We start from the raw sequence: 24,266 nt of genomic DNA on the forward strand, positions 1-24,266 counted from the left end.
AAACAAAAAAGACATTGTTTGCATGTAAAGAGTGAAAAATGCTTACGCAAAATAATTGTAATTACTTTTTAAAATAATATTTTATATTTAAGAAATGTACGTAATGTATAATAAAAAATAAAATAAAATAAAGGAGCAAAGGAACATCATTTTCGCATTATGCGATTGAAACTGGCCAATAACGGTTTTGTATTCACTTGCTTTTTCACTTATATTTGGTGCTTAACGATCGTTTACTTTGGACTTTGCACACAAATATGTAACAACAATAAACACAAGGTTAAAGTGAATGTGTTATGGTGCATGTTGAGTCTCTGACTCTTGTTATGTACCTGCAGGAAGAGGTTGACCTCCTCTAGTTTGTGTCGGATCTCCTGTCGGGCTCTTTCCTCCGTCTCCCGGCGGTACTGCTCGGCCTGGCTCTGGTCCATCACACCGGCCTCCAGCTGCCGCCGCAGACTGGCCACCTCCTCCTCCAGCTGACTCTTGCTGCGCTCCAGCTGCTCGTAGCTTCGGCTCAGGCTCTTCACAGACGACAGCTTCTCCTTCAGCTGTCTGTTCACCTCCTCCAGCCGCGACCAGCACCTCCTCCAGCCGCGAGCAGCGCGACGCCTCCCGCTCGTACTGAGACTGCAGCTCATCCACCTGCGCCAGAGGAAGGGTGACCACAGGATTAGAGACAAGCAGAAAAGGAGGAAATCAGAGACTCAATCAAGTTTCCATACTTTAATCTGATCTGACAGTCTTAAAAATTACAAAAAATGTTGCAAATGTCTGTAAATGCCTAAATCTGAGACTGTACCCGGGTCTTCATTCTGCTGACGGCGCTCTCTGCCTCCAGCCGGTGGCTCATGTCTCCTCTGAAGCTGCCCAGAGGAGAGTCCAGCTGTCCACCGCCCTGTTCACGCAGCTGCTTCTTAGCGGTCTTCAACAGAGTTTTCAACCTGACACACACACAGTAAGATATACTGAAATTAGAGACATTCTGTATCAGTGTTGTTATTGTTAACTAAAACTAAAACCATTACTTTTTTTCATAAATTTTAAATAAAATAAAATATATTAGATGCAAAACTTAAATTAAGAATTAGAAATGCTGGCTTAGCAGACTTAAATTAAGAATTAGAAATGCTGGTTTAGCAGCTAAATTAAAATAAGTTCTAAAATGACTAAGACTAAAACTAAAAAAATTATTCATGCTAAATAGAAATATTTTTTACAAACTAATAAAAATGATGAAAGCACACAAATAATTACTTAAACTAAAATTAAATTAACTGAAAACTAAAAAAAGGTAAATAAACAAAAGCTTATTATCAATAAATATTAATATATACAATATATTAATAAATATTATAATAGAGTATATAAATAATACTAAAAATAACACTGTTCTGCTTGCATTTGAAGTCAATTAAACCATGAGATATAGGTACTTATGTCAATGAAGGTAATTAATGACAGAATTTACATTTTTTGGGTGAACTATCCCTTTAATAGATAGATAGATAGATAGATAGATAGATAGATAGATAGATAGATATCAATTTTTAAAATTATTTAATACAAGCTAAAAAATTACAATAGCTCATAAAATTACTTAAAGTCCCCCTGTAGTGAAAATCATGTTTTTTATGTTGTTTATTTGTGGTGTTTTTAATATGCTTTTAGACAAACCATGTGCCAATCTATTAATCAACACCATTGCTGAGTATTTTCTCCTTAAAGGGGTCATATGATGCGATTTCAAGTTTTCCTTTCTCTTTGGAGTGTTACAAGCTCTTGGTGCATAAAGAAGATCTGTAAAGTTGCAAAGACTAAAGTCTCAAAACCAAAGAGATATTCTTTATCAAAGTTAAGACTCTGCCACACCACCCTAAAACGGCTCGTTCTAACACGCCCCCACATATCTAGGTCACTATGTGGGAATATTTGCATTAAACTAAAATTTAAATGAGATATGAAAATATAAAAACAAAAGGCTATTATCAATAAATATAATACAAAATATTAATAAATTATATAATAGTATATAAGTAATATATATATATATATATATATATATATATATATTGGTCAACATAAAGGTCTTGTGATTGTGATTTCTTTATGATCTTTCACTAAAATTAAATAACCTGCTCAACCAGTGAAACAACTTGGTTTTCAAATGATCCCTCTTATCTTCACCATTTAATTAACATGGAAATACATCACTTTTCAAATGCTGTATCAAGGTTTTTAGCACTACACATGGATTTGTTATTCTACAGCACTACAGCAGCAAAAAAAGGCAGGCTTGGAGTCAGTCCTCAGTGAATTAAACAAATGTAAGATATAAAAAGCCATACGCACTTCATGCGTGTATCTCACAGATTCGCAAGCAGGAGGATCCGCATTGCCGGCTTCTCTAGTACTCAAACACGTCTACAGGTGTAGAGCTGCAGCGGTCGGGATTAAAGGTTAAAGGGTCACCTGTACATTTCTTTCTGAAGGTCAGTGTTTCTCTTCATCTCCTGCTCCAGACGCGTGTCCAAAGATTTCTTCTGCTCGGCTAGTTTTTTGGCCTTTTTCTTCTCGAGCTCCATCTGAAACACAGAGAGAGGATGCAGGTGACACTCTTGTTCTTAAAAGCTTAATAATAGAGGTTTAATACAATATTTGGGTTGTTGACATGGCATTTCAAACCATTTTGACGTGTGTTCCACTGTGTGATATTAAATACTTCATCTAATAATATTTTTAACAATATTTTCCCTTATACATACACTACCATTTAAAATTGGGGATCGGTGCAATTTTTTAATGTTTTTGACAAAACTCTCTTCTGCTCACCAAGGCTGAAATATTTGATCAAAAACCAGCAAAAACAGTAATATTGTGAAATATTGTTACACAATTAATGTAAAATAACAGTCTTCTATTTGAATATGTTTTAAATGTAATTTACTCCTGTGATGTAAAGCTGTATTTTCAGCATCATTACTCCAGTCTTCAGTGTCACATGATCCTTCAGAAATCATTCTAATATACTGATTTGCTGCTCATTAAACATTTCTGATTATTATCAATGTTGAAAACGGTTGTGATGCTTCATATTTTTGGGATTATAAATGTCTTTATTGTTACTTTTGATCAGTTTAATGCATCTGTGCTAAAGTATTGATTTCTTTCTTTCAAAAAGACCCCAAACTTTTAAATAGTGCATTTATATACACATTTCAAACTAAAGCAACAAACATTCATGGACATGTTACATGTAAATTATTAATTTTCATGTGCTAATTGAGCTGTTTTGATTAAGTCACTAAACATTTTACCACTTGTGTATCATTTGTTGTATCATTTGTTGTAATTGAATGTAACATATTTCGGATGGACATTGTGTCTTTCTGGCACCTGATTGGTCAGTTCTCCTTTCTCTTTCTCCAGCTCAGAGAGGCGGAGTCCCAGTCGTGAGCGGCTCTTTAGCTCCTCCTCCCACAGTGCTTGTGAGTCCTGGGCATTATGGGATAGCATACTCTGCTTCTGTACCTGGAGAGGAGAACCTCAATTAAACAAATAGTTAATATACTTTCCTGTAGCACTACGAATCAGGGCTATTATCGTTAACTAAAACTAAGACTAAAAACATAAAAAAAAACAAAAAAAAAACATTTTCATTACTAAATAAATTAAACATATTTAAAAAAAAAAGTAAAAATTAAACTTATTTTATTTTAGCTAGTAGCCACAACAACATTTCCCATTTTCATGAAGGTGAATTACTAAAATTAAATAAAATATATATATATACATATTTTAAAGAATTACAACTAAAAATACAATTATTTTAGTAACAACATTACTAAAACTCTCTAAAATTAAAATGAATCAGAAAACCTAAAAATAAAATCTAATTTAAAATATTAATAGTAATTTACTAAAATAACACTGCTATGAATAAACTGAAATGTTCTCAATCTATCCTCTCTTCATCTATTGCATTTAGGTGCACTTTGAAGCTCAACGTGACACATGTTTGTCATAAAGTTCACCTCTCGGTTGAGTTGTTCTTCTAGCGTCATCTTACTGCTCTGCAGGTTTGTGACAATATCTTCCAAACGATTCCTGACCTGAGAACAATCACAGATGTCAATACACAACAGGGCCTTGATCACTCTCTCAGCAAAGTACTTCATGCTGATCTAGATCTACTTTAGATCTCAGCAGTGTTGGGGAAAGTTACTTTTAAAAGTAATGCATTACAATATTGCGTTACTCCATAAAAAAGTAAATAATTACGTTACTTAGTTACTTTTTATGGAAAGTAATGCGTTACGTTACTTTTGCGTTACTTTTTAAATCTGGACAGGGCTTGTTTGTTTGTTTTTTAAATAAAAAAGTTCTATTTTTGGCAAATATAAAAGCCTTTTCAGACCAAAAGTGAAATGAATAAGCCTCAGGCTGAAGGGAAAGTAAATTTACGTCCGTACAGTAGAATGCAGAAGAAGAAATTTCAACACACTTCAGCAATAAAAAAAAAAGACACACAAATGTTTGTCTAGAGTAATTTGTGCTTATTAGTACGGTTGAACTGGATCATCGAAGGTCAGAAGCAAAGACATTGGTTAATAGAATGGGATTAAATACATAAAGGATATTTGTGTTGTTTAACATTTAATTATTGTTGAAAACGGTTGTGATGCTTCATATTTTTGGGATTATAAATGTCTTTATTGTTACTTTTGATCAGTTTAATGCATCTGTGCTAAAGTATTGATTTATTTCTTTCAAAAAGACCCCAAACTTTTAAATAGTGCATTTATATACACATTTCAAACTAAAGCAACAAACATTCATGGACATGTTACATGTAAATTATTAATTTTCATGTGCTAATTGAGCTGTTTTGATTAAGTCACTAAACATTTTACCACTTGTGTATCATTTGTTGTATCATTTGTTGTAATTGAATGTAACATATTTCGGATGGACATTGTGTCTTTCTGGCACCTGATTGGTCAGTTCTCCTTTCTCTTTCTCCAGCTCAGAGAGGCGGAGTCCCAGTCGTGAGCGGCTCTTTAGCTCCTCCTCCCACAGTGCTTGTGAGTCCTGGGCATTATGGGATAGCATACTCTGCTTCTGTACCTGGAGAGGAGAACCTCAATTAAACAAATAGTTAATATACTTTCCTGTAGCACTACGAATCAGGGCTATTATCGTTAACTAAAACTAAGACTAAAAACATTAAAAAAAACAAAAAAAAAACATTTTCATTACTAAATAAATTAAACATATTTTTAAAAAAAAGTAAAAATTAAACTTATTTTATTTTAGCTAGTAGCCACAACAACATTTCCCATTTTCATGAAGGTGAATTACTAAAATTAAATAAAATATATATATATACATATTTTAAAGAATTACAACTAAAAATACAATTATTTTAGTAACATTACTAAAACTCTCTAAAATTAAAATGAATCAGAAAACCTAAAAATAAAATCTAATTTAAAATATTAATAGTAATTTACTAAAATAACACTGCTATGAATAAACTGAAATGTTCTCAATCTATCCTCTCTTCATCTATTGCATTTAGGTGCACTTTGAAGCTCAACGTGACACATGTTTGTCATAAAGTTCACCTCTCGGTTGAGTTGTTCTTCTAGCGTCATCTTACTGCTCTGCAGGTTTGTGACAATATCTTCCAAACGATTCCTGACCTGAGAACAATCACAGATGTCAATACACAACAGGGCCTTGATCACTCTCTCAGCAAAGTACTTCATGCTGATCTAGATCTACTTTAGATCTCAGCAGTGTTGGGGAAAGTTACTTTTAAAAGTAATGCATTACAATATTGCGTTACTCCATAAAAAAGTAAATAATTACGTTACTTAGTTACTTTTTATGGAAAGTAATGCGTTACTTTACTAGTTACTTGAAAAAAGTAATCTGATTACGTAACTCGCGTTACTTGTAATATATTAATATATTGTAATATCCCCAACACTGGATCTCAGAAACCAGAAATGCAGAAGGTTGAAAGAGAGTTTACAATCAATGCAAATCAAAACAAATCCGCAAACAGACCACCACCAAAACAGAGAAAATACCCCGCTAACAACCAAACTGAAGGAAAGCAATAAAGAATACAGACACTTTTTTGTTTCTTGTTAATTTCAAGTGTAAATCACAGTGAGATTTGAAGTCCTGAAGAGCTGTAATTCACTGTAAAGAAAGAACTGCTAGAATCACAGCTAGATGTTTGATACCAACCCCTTCTCCAGGTGATGAGCCTGATTGCTGTGAAAAGAGTGACTACACCATCAGTTTACATGAAATCTCCTCTCCAACTGACTCACATGTACAGTCAGCTCATTCTGCACTGGCACAATTAAACAGAGTTCAACTAAAGTGAAGCTCAGGTGACTTAAGAGGGTAAAACGTAAGGCTCTGTCAGGATTAATGTCTAAATCTACCATTATCAGTTGAGTCAGGACACTTCTTCTTCACAAACTAGTGGTTAAATGAGTGATATTTGAGAGAACTCACCACAGCGCCCTCCTGAAAGCCCTTCTGAAGCACCTCGATGCGGTTGGTCTGCTGTTTGGCTGTGGCCTCCAGTCTGGCGTTCTCGATCTCTAACCTGTAGATATATCATAATCACATGAACCATTTTCACACATTAATGAACAGATATTTTAGTAGATGATTACAGTTAATAATGATGGACACTTTGTGTTGTTTAACTGATGGATGTAAGATGAGGAACACAGTGCTTCATTTGAATGCATTCCAATTAAATACTTTAATATTATGTAACAAATTAATAGTTAAATATATAAATATGAATATATATATATATATATATATATATTTAGAAGACATTCATTTTAATTAAATAATATAAATATTAATTTAATGTAAACGTCTTAACTTAATAGTATGCACTACTAAATGAATTTGAACATGAATCTTAATATATTAATATATTTTTCACATTCAATAAATTATGCAATATATTACTACTCAAATATGTAAATATAAATATATTAATAAAATATTTATGTTAATAATATTATAATAGAATATTCTTTATGCAAAAACATGTAAATATGAATATAAATGCATTCATTCAATTTTCAAATTATTTAATGTAAATTTCATATGCAACAATTTAATGGCATGCACTAAATGAATATTATAATTCATATAATATTCATATTCAATAACTTAATATGCAATATATTACTACTTAGATATGTAAATATGAATATAGATATTCATAAAATATTCATATTAATTTCATAGAATATTCATATACAATACATTTTATGCAATAAATGACTACAGAAATATGTAAATATTAATATAAATATATGTAATCTAATGTAATCTAATATCTAATATTCTTATTAATTTAATTCATAACAGCAGTCACTTACTTCTTTCCTGAATGAATCAGCCGTTCAAATGAATCAATTGAATGAATGATTCAGTGGTTAAATCAGTGACTTGCCGCCACCTACTGGCAGTTTTAGTTTCATTTTTAAAGTATGATCATTTAATATTTCTGTTATTAAATAGAAATAATATTTCTATTATTAAAGTGAATCATTTAATATTTCTATATTCAAAATTTTATATTTAAAACATTCATCTCAACATGAATTCATGAATTTAATTGCACTCCTCTGAGCCTCATTAAACGTCTGTAAATATACCTACATGCCACTTTTGTGTTCTTCTTTGCCACCTCTGTAGTGCAAATGAATTTTAATACTGTTTTCATTTAATCGGTAACTTATTCTTTTTATTCTATTTACTATTCTATCTAATTTTGAATTTTTTTTAAATTTGACATAAAAGATGACACTTTTAATAAAGTTAGAAAAAATGGCAAAGGTAAAAAAAAAATGCCCCTGTAAATCACTTTAAGGAGTCAAATATCACCTATTAATATTGATCAGTAGGTGCTCCTGAATTTTTTGACTGTGCTCTTAAATATTTTAAATTAGGAGCATAAGTGCTCCTAAAAAGAAAAGTAAGCATAAAGCCCTGTATACACACACACCCATCATGTATATATATATATATATATATATATTAGGGATGTTGTAATAAACTGTGATTTTAATTCCTCACGTCACTTATATCAGTACCATTGTTGTTACCGTGTGACATGTATCATATGAAGTCAATGAGTGAGTGTTTGTGGACCCAGTTTACAGAATTAATGGTACCTCTGCACCGCCTCCTCCAGCTGTTTAATGGTTTGCTCTTTGCCTGTGGAAGCAGCTAGCGCCTCCTCTAGTTTCTGAGCGGTACTGCAGGCTTCTCGCTCCTTGTCGTCCAGAGAGCTCTTCAGCTGGCTAATGCGTCTCTCGGCCTGGACGTACACTTCCTCAGACTCCTGCAGCTGCAATTGAACACAAACAAAGTATAAAAGCAAACAACTCAAACGAAAGGACTTGTAGTGTGGTGACCCCACTTATTTATATTGCTGAAATCAATAAATTAACATTTATTGTTCCTGAGAATGAAGCTACTCCAGTTAAATACAGATTGCACTGTTAATGATTGACACCAAGCTGATCGGATGGTTTTCAGGAAGTATAAGAAGATTAATGGTTACCTTTCCCTTCAATCTGTCCATGTCCTTGAGTGTGCGCGCCTTCTCTTCCTCCAGATCATTACGGTACCGTGTGTTGACCTCCAGAGAAGCCTCACACATGGACAACTTCTTCAGACAGTCGGCCAGTTCCTGCTGCAGCTGCCTCAGAGAACTCTGCAAAAAAACAACAGCTTAATACTCTCATTTGATTTGGTTTACATTACATTTTACAGGGTCTACACAGGGACGTGTGCAGCACATTGAAAAGTAGATCACTTCCACAAAACAGTCTACAATGGAAGTGCCAGATGCGTTGCAATGCACCTTTCAGTTGATCAATGTCCCACTTCTATTTTTGTCATACTGCAAATCTACAGTCTTTCTGAAAATAAATCGTTTTTGTATCTCATATATTTAAATATTATTATTGTTGTTATTATTGATTAATAATTATCTTACATTTTAAAATGATTTTTGTATTAATTTTAATTATAATTTTAATAAATTATGACTCTAAGCTAAACTAACCCATAAAATTTACTTTTTTACTGCTGCTGTCTAGCCTCAGTCTTACATCTGATGTGTCCATTAGTGACACAACATGATGTTGTTCGCTTACAATAGACATTGATAGAGCCATTTATAAAGAAAAAAAAAAAGAAAATCTCAGTGTCCTCTACCTCTCTATCAGCTTTCTCCTGCTCTAGTTTGTAATTCTGATCTCTCAGCTCGCTGTTTGTCTTTGCCAGCTCTTTGCTTCTCTCCTCCACCAGGTGGACTCTCTCCTCTCCATCTGCACGTAACTGGTTCAGCATTTCGGCAAAGTTTTGGTGCACATCTGTAACGGCTTTATCCTTCGCCGAGCCCTTGTTGAGCGCCTCCTCCAGCTGCTGTCGTAGCAGCGCGTTCTCGCTCTGAGCTTGGGCCAGTCTCTCCTGCATGGCTTCCTGTCTGGCCCCAGCACGGCTGGCCTGCTCCCGTTCGTTCAGTACCGTGGCCTCCAGTTCTTTGAGTTTGGCCAGGGCCTGGTCTTTCTCTCGGGCCAGAGTCTCCAACAGTACGCCCTTCTCAGCGATGGTCAGAGCATTGCGGTGACACTCGTTCTCCAGGCTGTTGGCGCGCGCCTCGGCCTTGCTGAGTTTCTGGGACAAGGACTGGATGGTGTCCCGTTGTGTACTGGACTCAAAGATGTGCTTTTCCTGCGCCCGCTGGTGCTCCTCACGGTCTCGCTGGAGAGTGCGCTCTGCATCTGTGCGTGATGCCTGAGAGGTTGCAACAATAATAAAAGACAAATTGATAGCAGTTCCCAAAATCCCTTTCCCTTTAGTTTAGCACAAATGATCAACTAGTTCAACCAGATGATCTAACGGTAGCTGCACGGATCTCAGGCTGCCTGGCGGACATCTCGGCATGGATGAAAGAATATCACCTACAGCTCAACCTGGCAAAGACTGAGCTTCTGCTAAATGACTAAATGTAAATGTAAATGTAAATGAGTTGAAGCTGACCTGGCATCTCTCGGCCTCCTGCAGCGCCACCTGCAGTCGTGCCCTGCTCGCCTCGGCCTCGGCCTCCAGTTGCTGCCTCACTTGCCTCTCGTGCTCCCGTTTTGCCGTGATCACTGAGCATTCGGCCTTCAGCGCGCTCAGCTGCCCGTTGTACTGGAACACAGTCTGAGACAAGGCCTCCTCACTCAGTTTCATGTCCCTGCGGGCATCCTCCAGTCTCTCGCGTAGGACGTCTCTCTCCTCCGCCAGCCGTGACTCTTCCTGTCGGCTGTGGCACTGTGAGTGGTCCAGCTCGGCCCGAGCGGCGTTCAGTTCATCCTGTAGGGCTCGGTTTTGTTGCATCAACTCTCGCTCACGGTCCGATGCCTCTGTAAGCTGGGACATGGCCTGAGCACAACATCAGTAATAAACTCAGTTTAACATGCGACAAACACATTTTAGCATTTTTTTTAAAAACAACACAGTATGTGGCCTGGTTTCAAAAGAGTGAATGGCTCTGTAACAGTAAGTTAATGGCTAAATTCAGGTCATTAGGATAAAGCCTTAAAATCTGACCAATCAGATGCCAGCAAACAGGATTAGAGCAGTTGGGTTACACAGAAGATCTGCTAACTGTGTTTTAGTTCACTGCTTATGCGGTAAACCTAAATCATGAAGTTCACATATTTGATTTAGGGATATTGGTCATTTGTTCTCAATTATGTTCAATTATGACGTCACTGCATATGTGATTGCAATGATATAACATCACTGCATATTGCTTAAATTTGTTCTCAATTATGTTCATATTCATGGTTTCTTAGATGGGATGTGCATATTGTAAAGCGATGATGTAACTATGAAGTGACTACATATGTGATTGCAAAGATATTATATAACTGCATATTGGTAATTTGTTCTATTAAGCTCATGCTCTTCATGGTTTCTTAGATGGGATGGGATAAAAGCTGCAAAGCTATGATGTCACTGCATATGTGATTGTAAAGATATGGCATCACTGCATATTTGACTGTAAAGCTATGATGTCACTGCATATGTGGCCATAAAACTATGATGACACAGCATATGTTTGTAAAGCAATGACATCACTATAATTGACTCAAGCCATTCTAGGTGTATATGACTTTCTTGTGTCAGACTAATACAATCTGAGTTTTATTAAAAAGCCGCTTCAGAAGGCCTTTATTAACCCCCCGGAGCCGTGTGGAGCATATTTTATGATGGATGGATCGACCCCCATTCACTGTCAAGCTTATAAAGGTTGGAAGACCCAGGACAGTTTTTAATATAAATCCGATTGCATTAGTCTGAATGAAGAAAGTCATATACACCTAGGATGGCTTGAGTGTGAGTAAATCATGGGGTAATTTTCATTTTTGGGTGAACTATCCCTTTAAGCTGATGTCACTGCATATGTAGCTGTAATGCTGCAACGTCTCTGCATTTGTGGAAATAAAATTATGACGTCACTGCATATATGCCATAAAGCTATGACATCATCAGCAATGCATATGTGGCCATAAAACTATGACATCACTGCAAATGTGACTGTATTACATCACAGCGTATTTGACTAAAGCTATATCACAGCATGTGCAGTTTAGTTATGACATTGCTGCATGTGTGATTGTTAAGCTCTGACGTCACTGCATATGTGGCTGTAAAGACATTACATCACTGCATATTTGACAACATACATTTGTTAGTTGCAATGAATTTGCTAGTTGCTAACAGAAATAGCACATTTATAAATATTCCCTGACAAAGTTTTTGAAAAGGTGGCAGCGGTACCTCATTGCTCTTGTTGAGGTTTCGAAGGTTCTCCTTCTCAATGTTCTGCTGCTTACGCAGGTGGTTGTTGAGTAACTCCTCCTGTAGGGTGCGAGCACTGCGCTCATGAGACAAAAGACGCTGAGACTCATCTCTGTCCTCCTCAAGCTAAACACACAAACACACTCTTCAGCAAAAAAATGTATAGCCTGAATGCACTGCAAGTCGCTTTGGATAAAAGCGTCTGTTAAATGCATAAATTAAATTAAATTAAATTAAATTAAATTAAATTAAATTAAATTAAATTAAATCAGCAAACTGAGAAAACGGTGTTATGAGCTGGTTTTACCAGCTAAATCTAACAGTCTGCTGCTGTTGACCTGTTTGATGCTGTTCTTTAGGGCTCTGATCTCCAATTCCAGACTGCGAACTTTCAGCTCGGCTTTGTGACACTCTTCGGCCTCGGCTCGCTGCTGCTCCTCTTTCCTCTGGAGCTGCTCACGGGTTTTATTATACAGCATGAGAGCACTCTGATGCTTTTCCTGTTCCTGTCTCAAAAGGAACCTTCCATGAGAAGAGAGAGAGAAGAGAGAGTCAGTGTCACAAAACCTGGCGAGTTGCAGATGCACTGAGATAAGCTCACTTGAGATTGTTCATATCCGTTTCCAGCTCCAGTTTGAGATGTTCTAGGCTGGACTTGCTGCCTCTGATATCATCCAGCAGGATCTTGAACTCGTTGCGTTCCTGCTCCAGCCGAGAGGTTTTATCCGCCAGACGGCTGTGTCTGTCTCTCTCCCTCTGGATGGTGCGTTCGTACTCATGAAACATGTTCTGTAGTTTCACCACACTCACAGAGTCTGCAGGACATAAGATACAGGCGAATATCTTCATTTGCTGAACATCTGAACTTAACTGTTTGCTTTCAGCTGACTGACTCACCCAGATAGCTGGAGTCGAGCTGTTTGAAGAGCAGGGATGCATTGTGGTAACCAGATACTGGAGTCTCCAGCTCCTCAGTGGCTGTGTCAGAAGACTGGGTGAGATCTTCAAAATCATCTGCCATCTCCAGTTCTCCAGTACTCTGCATAGGAGACAATAAAGTCAATACAACACATGTGTGACACTGAGTATCCTGTGTTAAACTGGTAAATTTATGAGTAACATTTTCCTTCATATTCTCAAAAGTCAGTGCACAGTTTGGTAACCACTGTCTTAAACAAACCCTTAAACGAACACTTGGAGGTTTACCTTATCAAGACAAAAGCTCACCTGCTCTTTCTTACGCCTTGAAGAAGGGGACCTGTCAGTACAAAGAAAAAACATGATTTTATGCTTTATCAGATAACACCAGTCTACCGGAGAGCAAGTTTGGTGCTCTAAAATGAGGATATAATGCAGTATTCTCTTTAAAAAAATTAAACGTTATAACAAGGCCCATATGGAATCTGCCCGCTTTTCATTTGCTTTCATTTATTCAACACTGATTGTGGGTGCAAGTATTACAGGTGTAAATATTACAGGTGTTCAAATCTGGTTGAATTCTGTGGGTACAGATTCTGTGCAGGCCCAGTTATGCTTATAATGTTGCTGCTGCAACATTGCAACAGATAAAATCGAGCTATAAATAATATATTACATTAAAAAGCATGTAAATACTGCATGTATACCTCCTGTCCTCTTCCGATAGCTCACTTAAAGTACTATCATCAAAAACAGACTCGAGGTCTCCGTTATGGTGGGTCGCAGGTCGGGAGGGTTTGCCCTGCAGAGGGGGAGCTACACGGAGATTTCTGGCTTGGCTACCTACAGTTTTCTTTTCCTCCTCTTCGTCTTCCTCACCATGTGGTCGTGCCCTGTCAGTACTGGAGGTGCACAGATCTCATCATGAAGTTAAAATGAAAGATTTAAAAAAAAAAAAAAAAAAAAAGGGCAACTGCATGCCCTCCACCAGGGAAACAGCAATGATGACACCAGAAGCAAATTCAAAGCTTCAGCAAAAGCCTGATGACTATTTTCCATTAGCATGAAACATAACTGACAAAATAAAAATAACACAATACTTGTATGTGATGACTATGTGATGAGTATGTTTTTTATACATGCATATACTTTAGAAATAGAATGAAAATTTTTTTGTAAAAATGTGTATTGATCTATCACCCATTTGCTGAAAGCTCTTTGCTTCAAGGTGTCTTCAGTATTTTTTTCAGTAATTTTTAAAGGGGTCATATGATGCAATTTCAATTTTTCCTTTCTCTTTGAAGTGTTACAAGCTCTTGGTGCATAAAGAAGATCTGTAAAGCTGCAAAGACTAAATTATTCAGATGTGTGCAGCGCGTTTTATGGAGGACGAGGACTGTTTCCTGATCCAGGGAGAGTAGCCTACAATGCCGGTGTCTGTTTCCATAAAGTGGGGCAGTTCCAACTTTGCAAGGACATTCTAGCGCTTCTGACTCACAGTCTGTAAGTACATTTTCATATGTAAAGGATTTGCCACTGATGATTCAAACGTGAGTTTTGAGCAGTGTAGAGTAGCGCTTGTTTGTCGTTTCTCTGATCACAAATGCAGACATGGTTTTATGTTTACGCAGCGTGATACGCAACGCGTAAAAAGACAGTATAAGTCATTATAATCAGTAATTATGTCCCCACTGGATGCAACAAATGCCTCGTTTATAATGGGTTTTAATGTTTTTGTCTCGTCGCTCCGGAACATGGCATCACAGTATGGTAAGGGGTGTAACATTTCCATCACACGCTTGAGGTATTCGGCCAATCACAACGCACTGGATAGCTGGCCAATCAGAGCACACCTCGCTTTTCAGACCGATGAGCTTTGTAAAAATCGACGCGTTTCAGAAAGGCGGGGAATAGAGGAGCAACAATAATGTACACTATGTGGAAAATAATGTGTTTTTTTAACCTTAAACCGCATAAACACATTGCATTACACCAAATACACAAAATAATGTTCTTTTTAGCAACGTCATATGACCCCTTTAAAATAAAATTAAATGGTTCATGCACAGTTACAGGATAAAAGGAATTCCAGGGAGGAAATCAAATAAAATAAAATAAAGTTCTTCAACGTGATTGGATCACAAAAACATCTCCCTTCACATTAATTCCATCTAGTAATGCAACATATGTACCTTCTTGGACTTCTTGTCAGATGTCTTGGTGAAACACTACCCTCTCTTCCCAAAGACCTGCCGTTAGCCATCTCTTCCGGTTGAGGTTTCGGGTTCCCAGAGTTGTTGTCAGTTTCCTTCCCTTCTCCTTGGTCAAGTTCACCTCCTTCTCTGGTTCCTCTAGTATCCCATAAAGCACTGGGCTGCTGTTCTCCCCTCATACCATCCAACTGTTCCTTATTACCCTAAAACAGAAGATATTATGTGTTGAGAGAGCTAAAATCATCTTTAATGTATGCATATAAGCATTACTCTAAGAGCATAAGGAAATTCTAGATTTAAAACTACTTCTGGGAAATGTGTATGAATGTATTGATTTAGTCAACTGATCATGCAAAACATTCAGATACAGTCACATACGAGACAAAACTGAGCAAAACACCACACAATGTCTTCTTTTCTTATTTAAAAAGAAGCACTAGAAACATAAAACACACTTCAAGCCAACATCAACGGAGAAGTTCTGGGTTAAAAATGGTTGTTGGAAACTCCTCCGTTGAGACACATCATGAAAACACACTAGTATGACAGATCTTCAGGAGGATGAAGAGAGATCTTCAGACAGTTAAAGGAAGCAATCCTTGGCACACATGCACACGACAGATGCTCATGTCAGGTGTGAACTGACACCCAAGTGAAGCATTTGACACCAGTGCATAAAATTAACCAATAAATATTTAATAAAGTGACAGACTAGATTCAAGACAAGTGCTGGTCAGGTCACACAAGTTAAAACATATACAGGACAAGACGAGACAACTGAAGACCCCATGAAATCAAACTTAGAGCTTTGTAGAACATTAACTTTTCAAATGCCCCTAAAAGTTCAGCAAAGCATCAGAAAGATGCTTTAAAAGAATCAGTAAAGCAAGAAGCATACTAATGTCTAACACATCTATTGCTGCACAGTGAGCAAAGCTCATTATAAACGCAGCCCAAATCATATTTTTCCTCAGGCTATTATTTAAACGAAAGGATGGCTATTAAAACAATATGATGTATGCTTTCCCAACTTCCCAAGCATGAATACACAAAAGAACAATGTGTTTGTCTATTTCATGCAGTGCTGTTTTTGTTAACTACAACTAGCAAAAATCATTTACAGCAATTTAAATAGATTAAATAAAATAAAATCTAAATATTAGATGAAAAACCTAAACTTAAAAAACTTGAAAATAAGGAAATGAAAATACGTTTTAAGTCGAAGTACTAAAATTAATACAATTCAAACGGAAATAAAAATCCATCAAAGCTAAATAGAAAAACTAAATTATTTAAACATTAACTATTAAATTAAAAAACGAAAATATAAAAACAGAAGCTCATTCAAAATATTAATAAATACTATAATAGTATATATATAATACTAAAAACACAGATTTCATGGGGTGTTAAAATGCATGAAGAATGTAAATTATTTGAAAACATTGTGAAATGAGTTGAAATGGTAGTACAAAAAATGTTGACAACACAAGATAATAGCTTTTTCAAAAACTAGCGTGCTGCCTCGCTGACTACTGCCTACATAGGTAGCTGCCTTCTAAGGTACCATGATAACCATCATAGAATATCATAAATTACTGATTTGAAAGGTTTTATATAGGCAGAAAGCTGCTATATAAAGCACACGGGAGAATGTTCACAACTGACTTTGCTTAGCTAACGACATTTAACTCTAATAAGCATAAAAGCACATAAAACACACAAATAATGGGTTTAATTCGATTAATTCAGAACTATTTTAGCCATACTTTCAGTACTGTATAAAATGTAAATGCGTTAAATTAGCTGCACTGCATTCAAGAGTTGGCATGTTGCTAAGCTAATGACACTCTAATAAGGATAAAAATACATAGAACATACAAATAATGAGTTTCATTAGACTGATTTAGAACTTTTTTCAAGACTTTCAATACTGTATAAAATGCAAATATTTGCAAATTTAAAATTACAAGGTATCTCAGAAGGCAACATAATTAACATGTCATGTCAGAAGAAGCATGTCATGTCTTAAAATGCTGTCTGGGTAGGCAGCTCACTAGGTTTGGAACAGAGCTAATGACTGGCAGAACTAGAGACAGGGAACAGTTGTGTAATTTGGCCTGTCAGTGTCTGGTCAGCATTACAAGATGACTAACAGACGGTTTTGATTTTGAAGCTAGAGCTTTTCCCTCACATTTTGAGTTTATGTGAATGAGGAACAAGAAGACAGAGGCATCACTGTAAGTCTTCATTCGTTACACAAGTTTGTCTGAGACTCCTCCCGGGGTCATACCTCAAGTCTGGACTTCCACAGGCCCTCATCAACCTCGTTGGAGTCAGAAGAGAGCACTTCTAGAACTTTGGGTGGGACTTGTAGCTCATTCTCAACAAGCAATGAAGGTCTGTGAAGTTCTTCAGGTTCTTTGTCGCTTGCAGATTCTAGTGGACACTTATCTTTGCTTCCACTCTCAGGTTCCTCAGTGTTATCTGTTCGGTTCTCTGGCTCCTGGGCCTCATCCGTTAGGGCTTCTGGGATGATTTGAGGGTTGTGTTGGTCACTGGGAAGCTCTGCATCGCTGACCTCAACACTAACCGTGCGGTGGACACTTTCAGACTGCGAGTCCTCCAGGCCGGACTCTCTCTGCTCTGGGATGGGCAAAAGTATGGCACTTCTCGCCAGGGCGATGGGCCGCACTATTGACTCTCCCTCTTCCTCACTGGAATCTTCGTCCTCTGCTTCCTTTTCCAGCTCTTTCTTTTCCTCTTCATCTTCTTTCCACTCCTGTTTCGAAAGGTCACTCAGTGGTTCTTTGTGCTCCAGTTCTCCGAACCTCTCTTTTAGTTCAGCAGCCACGTTTTTGTATTGGGACTTGGTCTCCTTTTTGTCGTTCTCCACCCATATTTTCTCATAGCGTTCCTCCCAGGGAATCTCATCAGCTTTCTCCTCTTGTTCGTCCTCTCTAGGAGAGGTTGGGCGCTCCAGTGGTTCAAGGTTAGACGGCCTATTTATGTCTACAGAAGACGCTTGTAATGCCTCTCTTGCCTTTGTTTGCACAATTAGACAAAAGAATAGAATTAACAATGAAAAACCCAACAAGTCTGGTTGACAAGGACTTCAGACCAAACTTGAGACACATGCACATGACTCGTGCCAACAATTAAACTGTATCACTGTCACAAACACCACATTTAACTAAAATAAAGCACAAAGGAAACATGTAGTGACATTAAAGACCAAATCCACATCACTGGAGCTTCCAGTTACCACTAGGGCAAAACTAAGACTCTATTTTCAACACTTAATTTAGTAAGAAGAGGCAGAGTTTTATAAAAGGCAGATTCTTTCAATTTAAAATAAATTAATAAAATGAAAATCTGATTAAGCGTTTCATAAGTCATATTAAATATACTGTAATTTTTCACAGTAACACAATGCATCATCCCTATCAAATTAAATGAAACCCAATTGCAATCCTAAATGCAATTAAATGCAATATTAAAATAAAATGGCAAATGTGAAAAAGAAATAGCAACTTCAACTTTTAAAAAGATTTCTTAAATGTAAATGATATGAAAATCATTTAATTTAGTTTTAGTTTTAATTTTGGCACATAGTTTGCAGACATTTTCAATAATGAAATGCTTAATCAGATTTTTATGTTTATTTTATTATTAATTTATTTAAAGTTGGCAGAATCCACAGAGCTTGTTTATTCTATGAATTGCCCACCTGATCTGCATCTTCACTTGCGTAAGAACTGTCTTCACTCTCGACATCTTCAGCTTTGGGTTCCTGCCGATGAACTGAAGAGAAATTCAGACACATTACAACATAATATAAAATACAGTGAGAAGTATAGTAAACCCTGAACATTCACCCTCACATTGAAGAGATTTACCTGCATCAGGCTCAGCGACGTTTGGCAGTGAATTTGTCATCTTGGCTGGACTGGAAGTTTCCAAATCCCAGTCCGATTCTGTATTTAAATAAATTTTGTATCAGCATATATATTTATTGAAATCACCTCAAAAGCTAAGAGAATAAATCTAAGATTTGTAGTTTCTGAGTTCTACCTTCACTCTCCGGCCTCTGATTGGAGTCCAAGCGCAGTCGTGGCAGTGGCAGTGGTTGTGGTTTTGAGCTGGCGTTTGGGTTGAGAGATCGTGGACTAGGTAGAGGTGTTGTGCTTGAGGTTGTGGGTTTGTTTCTCTCTGGACTGGCTTCTTTATGTTCTCTGGTGTCCACGTCCTGTTCCTCGGATGTTATGGGTAGTGCGGAAGCTGCTGGGCTTTCAAAGACGGGTTCCTCATCCAGCTTATGAACTGGGAATTTCTTACTGGCCTTACTGGTGGTGCTGGCAGAGTCCCAGTCTGAAGCATCTATGAGAGGCAGAGCAAATAAATGATAAATGCAGACCTAAATGAGAATATCTTCATAGCCAGTGTGGAACTTTAGACTTTTCATCGACATTCTGACTGAAATGAAACTTGTGTCGCCCATGGCATGTGCACTAACTGCTAGGCCCTGGCTTTGATATTAGCAAGCATCAGCAGAACTATAAATGAGCATAAGTGCGTGAGTATCTGATCTGGAGGGCATTGGTGATTTAATTTTGTGTAAATTAAGACAAAAGCATGAACACATCAGACATACAAAACATTCACTGAGTGTAAAATTTGATTCAGGAAGGATTCAGGAAATGTTTTAATGAAGGAAGAACATCAAGATTACCTTCAAGATCATCAGCATCCCCCAAACCAAGCTCTTCCATCAGATCTGTAAGAACAGAGATGTTTAAATGAGAAGCCAAACATGTAAGAATATAATTTAATTGTTGTGTTAAAAAAATGAGATGACCTGTTTTCTTATTAGCTTCTTTTGAATCCATCAGCTTACTAAGAACAGACACGATCTCTCTTTTGACCACTTTAGGCTGTGAAAAAAAGATGCATTAAATATAAAATTCAAAAGTAAAAAAATATATATATATTTTGACATTTATGCATTTGATAGATGGCTTTATCCAAAACTATTTGGATAAAAATTGCCATAAATATTTTTAATCAGTACATGTATTCCCTGAAAATTGTGCGCCTTTCTCTACTATATGACATGATATTTAAAAAAATAAATAAAAATTATAATAATATATATGTTGATATAATTAATATTAATATATCAGTATTTAATATTAATAGAATTAACATTGCAGGGCAGCAAAGTGTTTTTTTTTTTTTCAATTAATTCAGCTGACGCTGCTTTATTGACAATCTAATCATTCATGCATTTTACCAAAAACTGCATTGCAAACATTAGTTCTTCATGAAATGCAATTCAAGCTCAATAACTTCCAATAATTTCAAAATGATACTTACTGGTATTTCAGTTTCCTTCTCTTCTTCATCATCCTCATCCTTTCTTAAAACTGAAAGGCAAGAAGGGACAAGGTTCAAAACTCTCCTCAAAAAACATGAAAATCAATGGACAAAGACAAGCTTCCATGTAGCGAGTACGCAGGCATGCACATGCAGTGATGGAGGTCTCCCATGATGCCTGTGAACTGGGGTTTGAGAGTGGCCAAATACTCAAACACAATAAAGGGAACAGTTCTGTAAATGTTCATTTCAATAAACTCATCTTGTAAACATGAGCAACAACGATGGACCTTCCCCACTAAAGCATGTATTAGTTGAGCATCATTCCGTGTCACATCACATGCCTTGAATGCACAGATGACAACAGATGCATAAAACATCAGGATCAGGATCTGAGGACAAGATGTTAATGTGACGGCTATAACGGTGATGATTAATCCAGCAGGACAACAGCAAATCATGAATGCCTACCCATCGGCCTGCAGCCTCCTGGCTGGCCTATACTTCTCAATAAATTAACGTTCCTCCCTCCTCTTACGAAGGAGGGAACGTATAAGAAGTCTACAAAGGAATTCAATGAGATTATGAAATGCAAATCTACAAATAACCTAAACTTTGCATAATTTAGCATAGCAAGTCTTGTAAAAACATCTGTTAAGCAGAAGCAATGGAAAGTGTCAATCTTTTGTATATTTTTAAGCATGAAATGGTTGCAGAAGGCTACACAGACAAAGCATTCTAAAATGCAATCATATTTTTATATGTTTTAAAAAAAAACACTAGAAATGCCTTACATACCTTCAGTATACTCCTCATAAATACTGGACATAGATCTATGTGATTTGGCAGGAGTGTGTGGAGCACTGGCCTGTTTCTTCTGTGGGCTCTCAGAACCAGACTGTGAGGGAAAAAAGAGAGAACATATCAGGATGAAATGTGGTCACAGGTGACCTTAGAACAGAGGACCACAACCTGTTTTTATTTTTTTTCATTTATATTTGATAATTTATTATCACAATTCCACTGACCCATTGCAGTTCCATCACTAACCTGTTTGTATTTTCTAACCTGTAGCTTGGGGAAACCCTGCTTTAGGGTGATTGTGTGTATAAACTGCATTACTGTATGGAGATTTCGCCTGCTTTGCTTTGTTTAATATGTCTTGTGACTGACCTCTGAATCCCAGGGAGAGTCGTCATTTTCATCTTCCTTTTCGAGTCCCAATTCTGAAAGGAAATCTGGAAAAACATGCAAAGAATGTTATATATATGGTCATGTAATACATTATATACCTCTATATGGTCACTAAATGCCAAAAACTTGACTGTAAAATCCATAAAGGATGAAAATGTACCTCTTCGCTTTTCTTTGCTAGTACCACCATTTTGAGGATCTTTAGCCTTTTCACACATTTCCTCCGGTTCTTCCCTCTCATCCTCCTCTTCCTCATCTTCTGTGGAGGCCTCTTCCTGTTCGAAGAAGATGAGTTGCAAACCAGTATAAACGGCAAGCATTTTACACTCAAACCAGAATAAATTGTTAGCATAGAAGTGGTGTACTTCAACGAGATTAGATACATAAAAGAATAAAAGACGAAGCAAGTGGGATCTTCAGTTGCATCTTCAGTGTTTGTATCCCATCCACATCTAGAAACTATAACTACAAACCACTTCTATCCACAAGCTATGGCTATTCTAGCCATCGTCTCCTGAGTACCTGTAATGATCCGTGCTTTGAACGTCTTTCTTCCATTACAGATTTATTTACAGAGCTCTGTTCATGCAACTTCTCAAGTTGTTCCTCACCATCATCTTCATCAGAATCAGAAGTGAGATCAACTTCATCTATGACGGTGTAGGGGATTTCTTCTTGAAGAGCTGGTTCTGGTTCAATCACCTCTGTTGAGCGTTCATCTGCGAACTGTACGGAAAGGTCATCCTCAACTTGAGAGTCAGTGCTTGAATGTTGAGGAGATTCTGGATTTGTAGATTTGATCATGTCCTGTGAGTCTTGATCCAGATGGACAATCATTGGAGTTGATGGACTACAATGTTGGGGACTTGGTGAGTGGCTTGAGGAACTTGAGTTTTGTGGACTAGTTGCAGTTGAATGTTGATGACTGAGTCCAGCAGATTGCCTTGGACTTGGTGCGTGTTTGGGACTAGGACTTGTTGGAACGGGGCTCATTGCATTTAATGGTTTGGGGCTATTTGCGAGAGATCTCATCAACAATGGTTTTTCAAATTGTGCTGGACTTGAAGTGGCAGAATATTTTGGGCTACTATTGGAGAGATCTGAAGCCTGTGGTTGATCTGCATCATTAATACATACATCATATTCTTCAGACAGAGATTCATTGTCAGAGACATCAGAGATCTGATCTATTTCAGAAAACTTGACCGAGCCGCTTGCAAAGTCATACTGCATTTGCTTCACTTGGCTGTCGTGCTCTTGACTTATACTCTGGTCTTCATCACTTTGACCAACAATCATGGACACTGGTATAGCTCCACTGTCATCACTCTGATCAGTGCACCCAGGTTTTTCATGTAAAGGACTCTGGGAAAGGTGCTCAACAGGTTCTAAAGATGCCCTTTTTGAAGTGTTGTCATCCTGAACCAAAGCCTCTCGATGTTGGTCTTTTTCTGCATTTGGCATCTCCATGTTTGATTCCTTATCTCCTTCAGGCGTCCCATCACTTTTGTCTGAGCCAGACTCCCAAGATACCTCAGGGCTCTCTGGTTCCTTCTGTCCCAGCAATGTCAGAAATAGGTTCAGTGGCTTCTTTGTTTGCACTTCTTCTTCCTCGTCAACATCATCCCAATCATCCTCATCCTCATCTGCAGTAGTTACAGCCTTTGACTTAGGTGATCCTGAAGGAACATCCAGATTGCTGGTGTCAAGATCAGTTATTCCTTCATTTTGTCTCAGAGGAACATCATCAGTTTCATCTTGAAGTTGTGGATCACATTCAATGGCTGTCCCCTGAGAAGTCTCCACTTCTAAAATGTTCTTCTCAGTTTTCAACAGCTCCTCATCTTCATCGTCATCATCCTCCCAATCAACATCATCACTTTGGTTTTCATTCTTGCTCTCAACTGGATTTCTGTTTGATGTTCTGTCCACACTTGGTAAAGAAGTTTCACATTCTGCGGGAGGACTTGGACTATCATTGGCCTCCTTGTTGTCCTCCTCATCAGAGAATCTCGCCTTGACTCTGACAGCTGACACAAGACAGCCATCCTCTAAATCGAGAATCCCTGGAATTAGACCTCCAAAAAGCATCTTTTCAGGAATTGTTTCTTTCATGTCCATTTTTTCTGAAGCTTCTTCTTCTTGATATGTTCTGACCTTCAGAGGACTATCTCCTGAGACACTATCCTCCATCATGTCCCGTCCAGGTTGGTAGACATTTTCATTAGCCATTTCTGATTGCTCTGTTGTACCAAGAGCCACGGTTTTGGGCAACCCAGGAAGGCCTGTTGTCTCGCAAGCCACAGCAGTTTCTTCTTGTTCATCTCCCTCTTCATCATCATCTTCATTTTCATCGTTTTCATCATCATCATCATCCTCATCTTCTTCTCCCTCCTCCTCGTCTTCTTCTTCTTCTTCTTCACCATCATCGTCATCCTCACCTTCATCATCTTCACCTTCTTCAGATTCATCCTCTGGACTTTCATTGCCTTCCACATCTAGTTTACTGCCAGAAGGCAGCTCTTTTAACTCACTCTGCCCACCTGATATGGCAGGGTGGATTGGGTTGAATGAAAACAATAAAGAAGAGAAGAGTTAGACAATGTACCACAAAGAGACACAGTGAGGGTTACCTTAAGGGTGCTG

At 37.3% G+C, this 24,266-nt stretch overlaps 1 protein-coding gene across 1 annotated transcript in view; it reads right to left on the reverse strand.

Moving 5' to 3' along the window:
* ankrd26 (ankyrin repeat domain containing 26) overlaps window positions 1-24,266 on the reverse strand; it is a 40,301-nt gene that overhangs the window by 7,151 nt on the left and 8,884 nt on the right. The window contains exons 12-41 of the mRNA XM_016502959.1: window positions 22,143-24,163; window positions 21,781-21,895; window positions 21,600-21,664; window positions 21,225-21,324; window positions 20,427-20,476; window positions 19,909-19,984; window positions 19,783-19,827; window positions 19,125-19,430; window positions 18,950-19,027; window positions 18,781-18,854; window positions 17,344-18,093; window positions 15,030-15,253; window positions 13,545-13,739; window positions 13,147-13,177; window positions 12,817-12,958; window positions 12,521-12,734; window positions 12,258-12,441; window positions 11,899-12,045; window positions 10,108-10,494; window positions 9,280-9,861; window positions 8,621-8,773; window positions 8,229-8,404; window positions 6,538-6,631; window positions 6,262-6,288; window positions 5,628-5,705; window positions 4,993-5,127; window positions 2,473-2,585; window positions 803-944; window positions 586-645; window positions 333-524 (exon numbers count right to left, since the gene is read on the reverse strand). Of these exons, the coding sequence (XP_016358445.1) occupies window positions 333-524; window positions 586-645; window positions 803-944; window positions 2,473-2,585; window positions 4,993-5,127; window positions 5,628-5,705; window positions 6,262-6,288; window positions 6,538-6,631; window positions 8,229-8,404; window positions 8,621-8,773; window positions 9,280-9,861; window positions 10,108-10,494; window positions 11,899-12,045; window positions 12,258-12,441; window positions 12,521-12,734; window positions 12,817-12,958; window positions 13,147-13,177; window positions 13,545-13,739; window positions 15,030-15,253; window positions 17,344-18,093; window positions 18,781-18,854; window positions 18,950-19,027; window positions 19,125-19,430; window positions 19,783-19,827; window positions 19,909-19,984; window positions 20,427-20,476; window positions 21,225-21,324; window positions 21,600-21,664; window positions 21,781-21,895; window positions 22,143-24,163 (6,956 nt within the window). The remainder of the gene's footprint in view (window positions 1-332; window positions 525-585; window positions 646-802; window positions 945-2,472; window positions 2,586-4,992; window positions 5,128-5,627; window positions 5,706-6,261; window positions 6,289-6,537; window positions 6,632-8,228; window positions 8,405-8,620; window positions 8,774-9,279; window positions 9,862-10,107; window positions 10,495-11,898; window positions 12,046-12,257; window positions 12,442-12,520; window positions 12,735-12,816; window positions 12,959-13,146; window positions 13,178-13,544; window positions 13,740-15,029; window positions 15,254-17,343; window positions 18,094-18,780; window positions 18,855-18,949; window positions 19,028-19,124; window positions 19,431-19,782; window positions 19,828-19,908; window positions 19,985-20,426; window positions 20,477-21,224; window positions 21,325-21,599; window positions 21,665-21,780; window positions 21,896-22,142; window positions 24,164-24,266) is intronic.

Source organism: Sinocyclocheilus anshuiensis, unplaced genomic scaffold (assembly GCF_001515605.1).
Source record: "Sinocyclocheilus anshuiensis isolate Anshui unplaced genomic scaffold, SAMN03320099.WGS_v1.1 scaffold1468, whole genome shotgun sequence".
NCBI lineage: Eukaryota > Metazoa > Chordata > Actinopteri > Cypriniformes > Cyprinidae > Sinocyclocheilus > Sinocyclocheilus anshuiensis.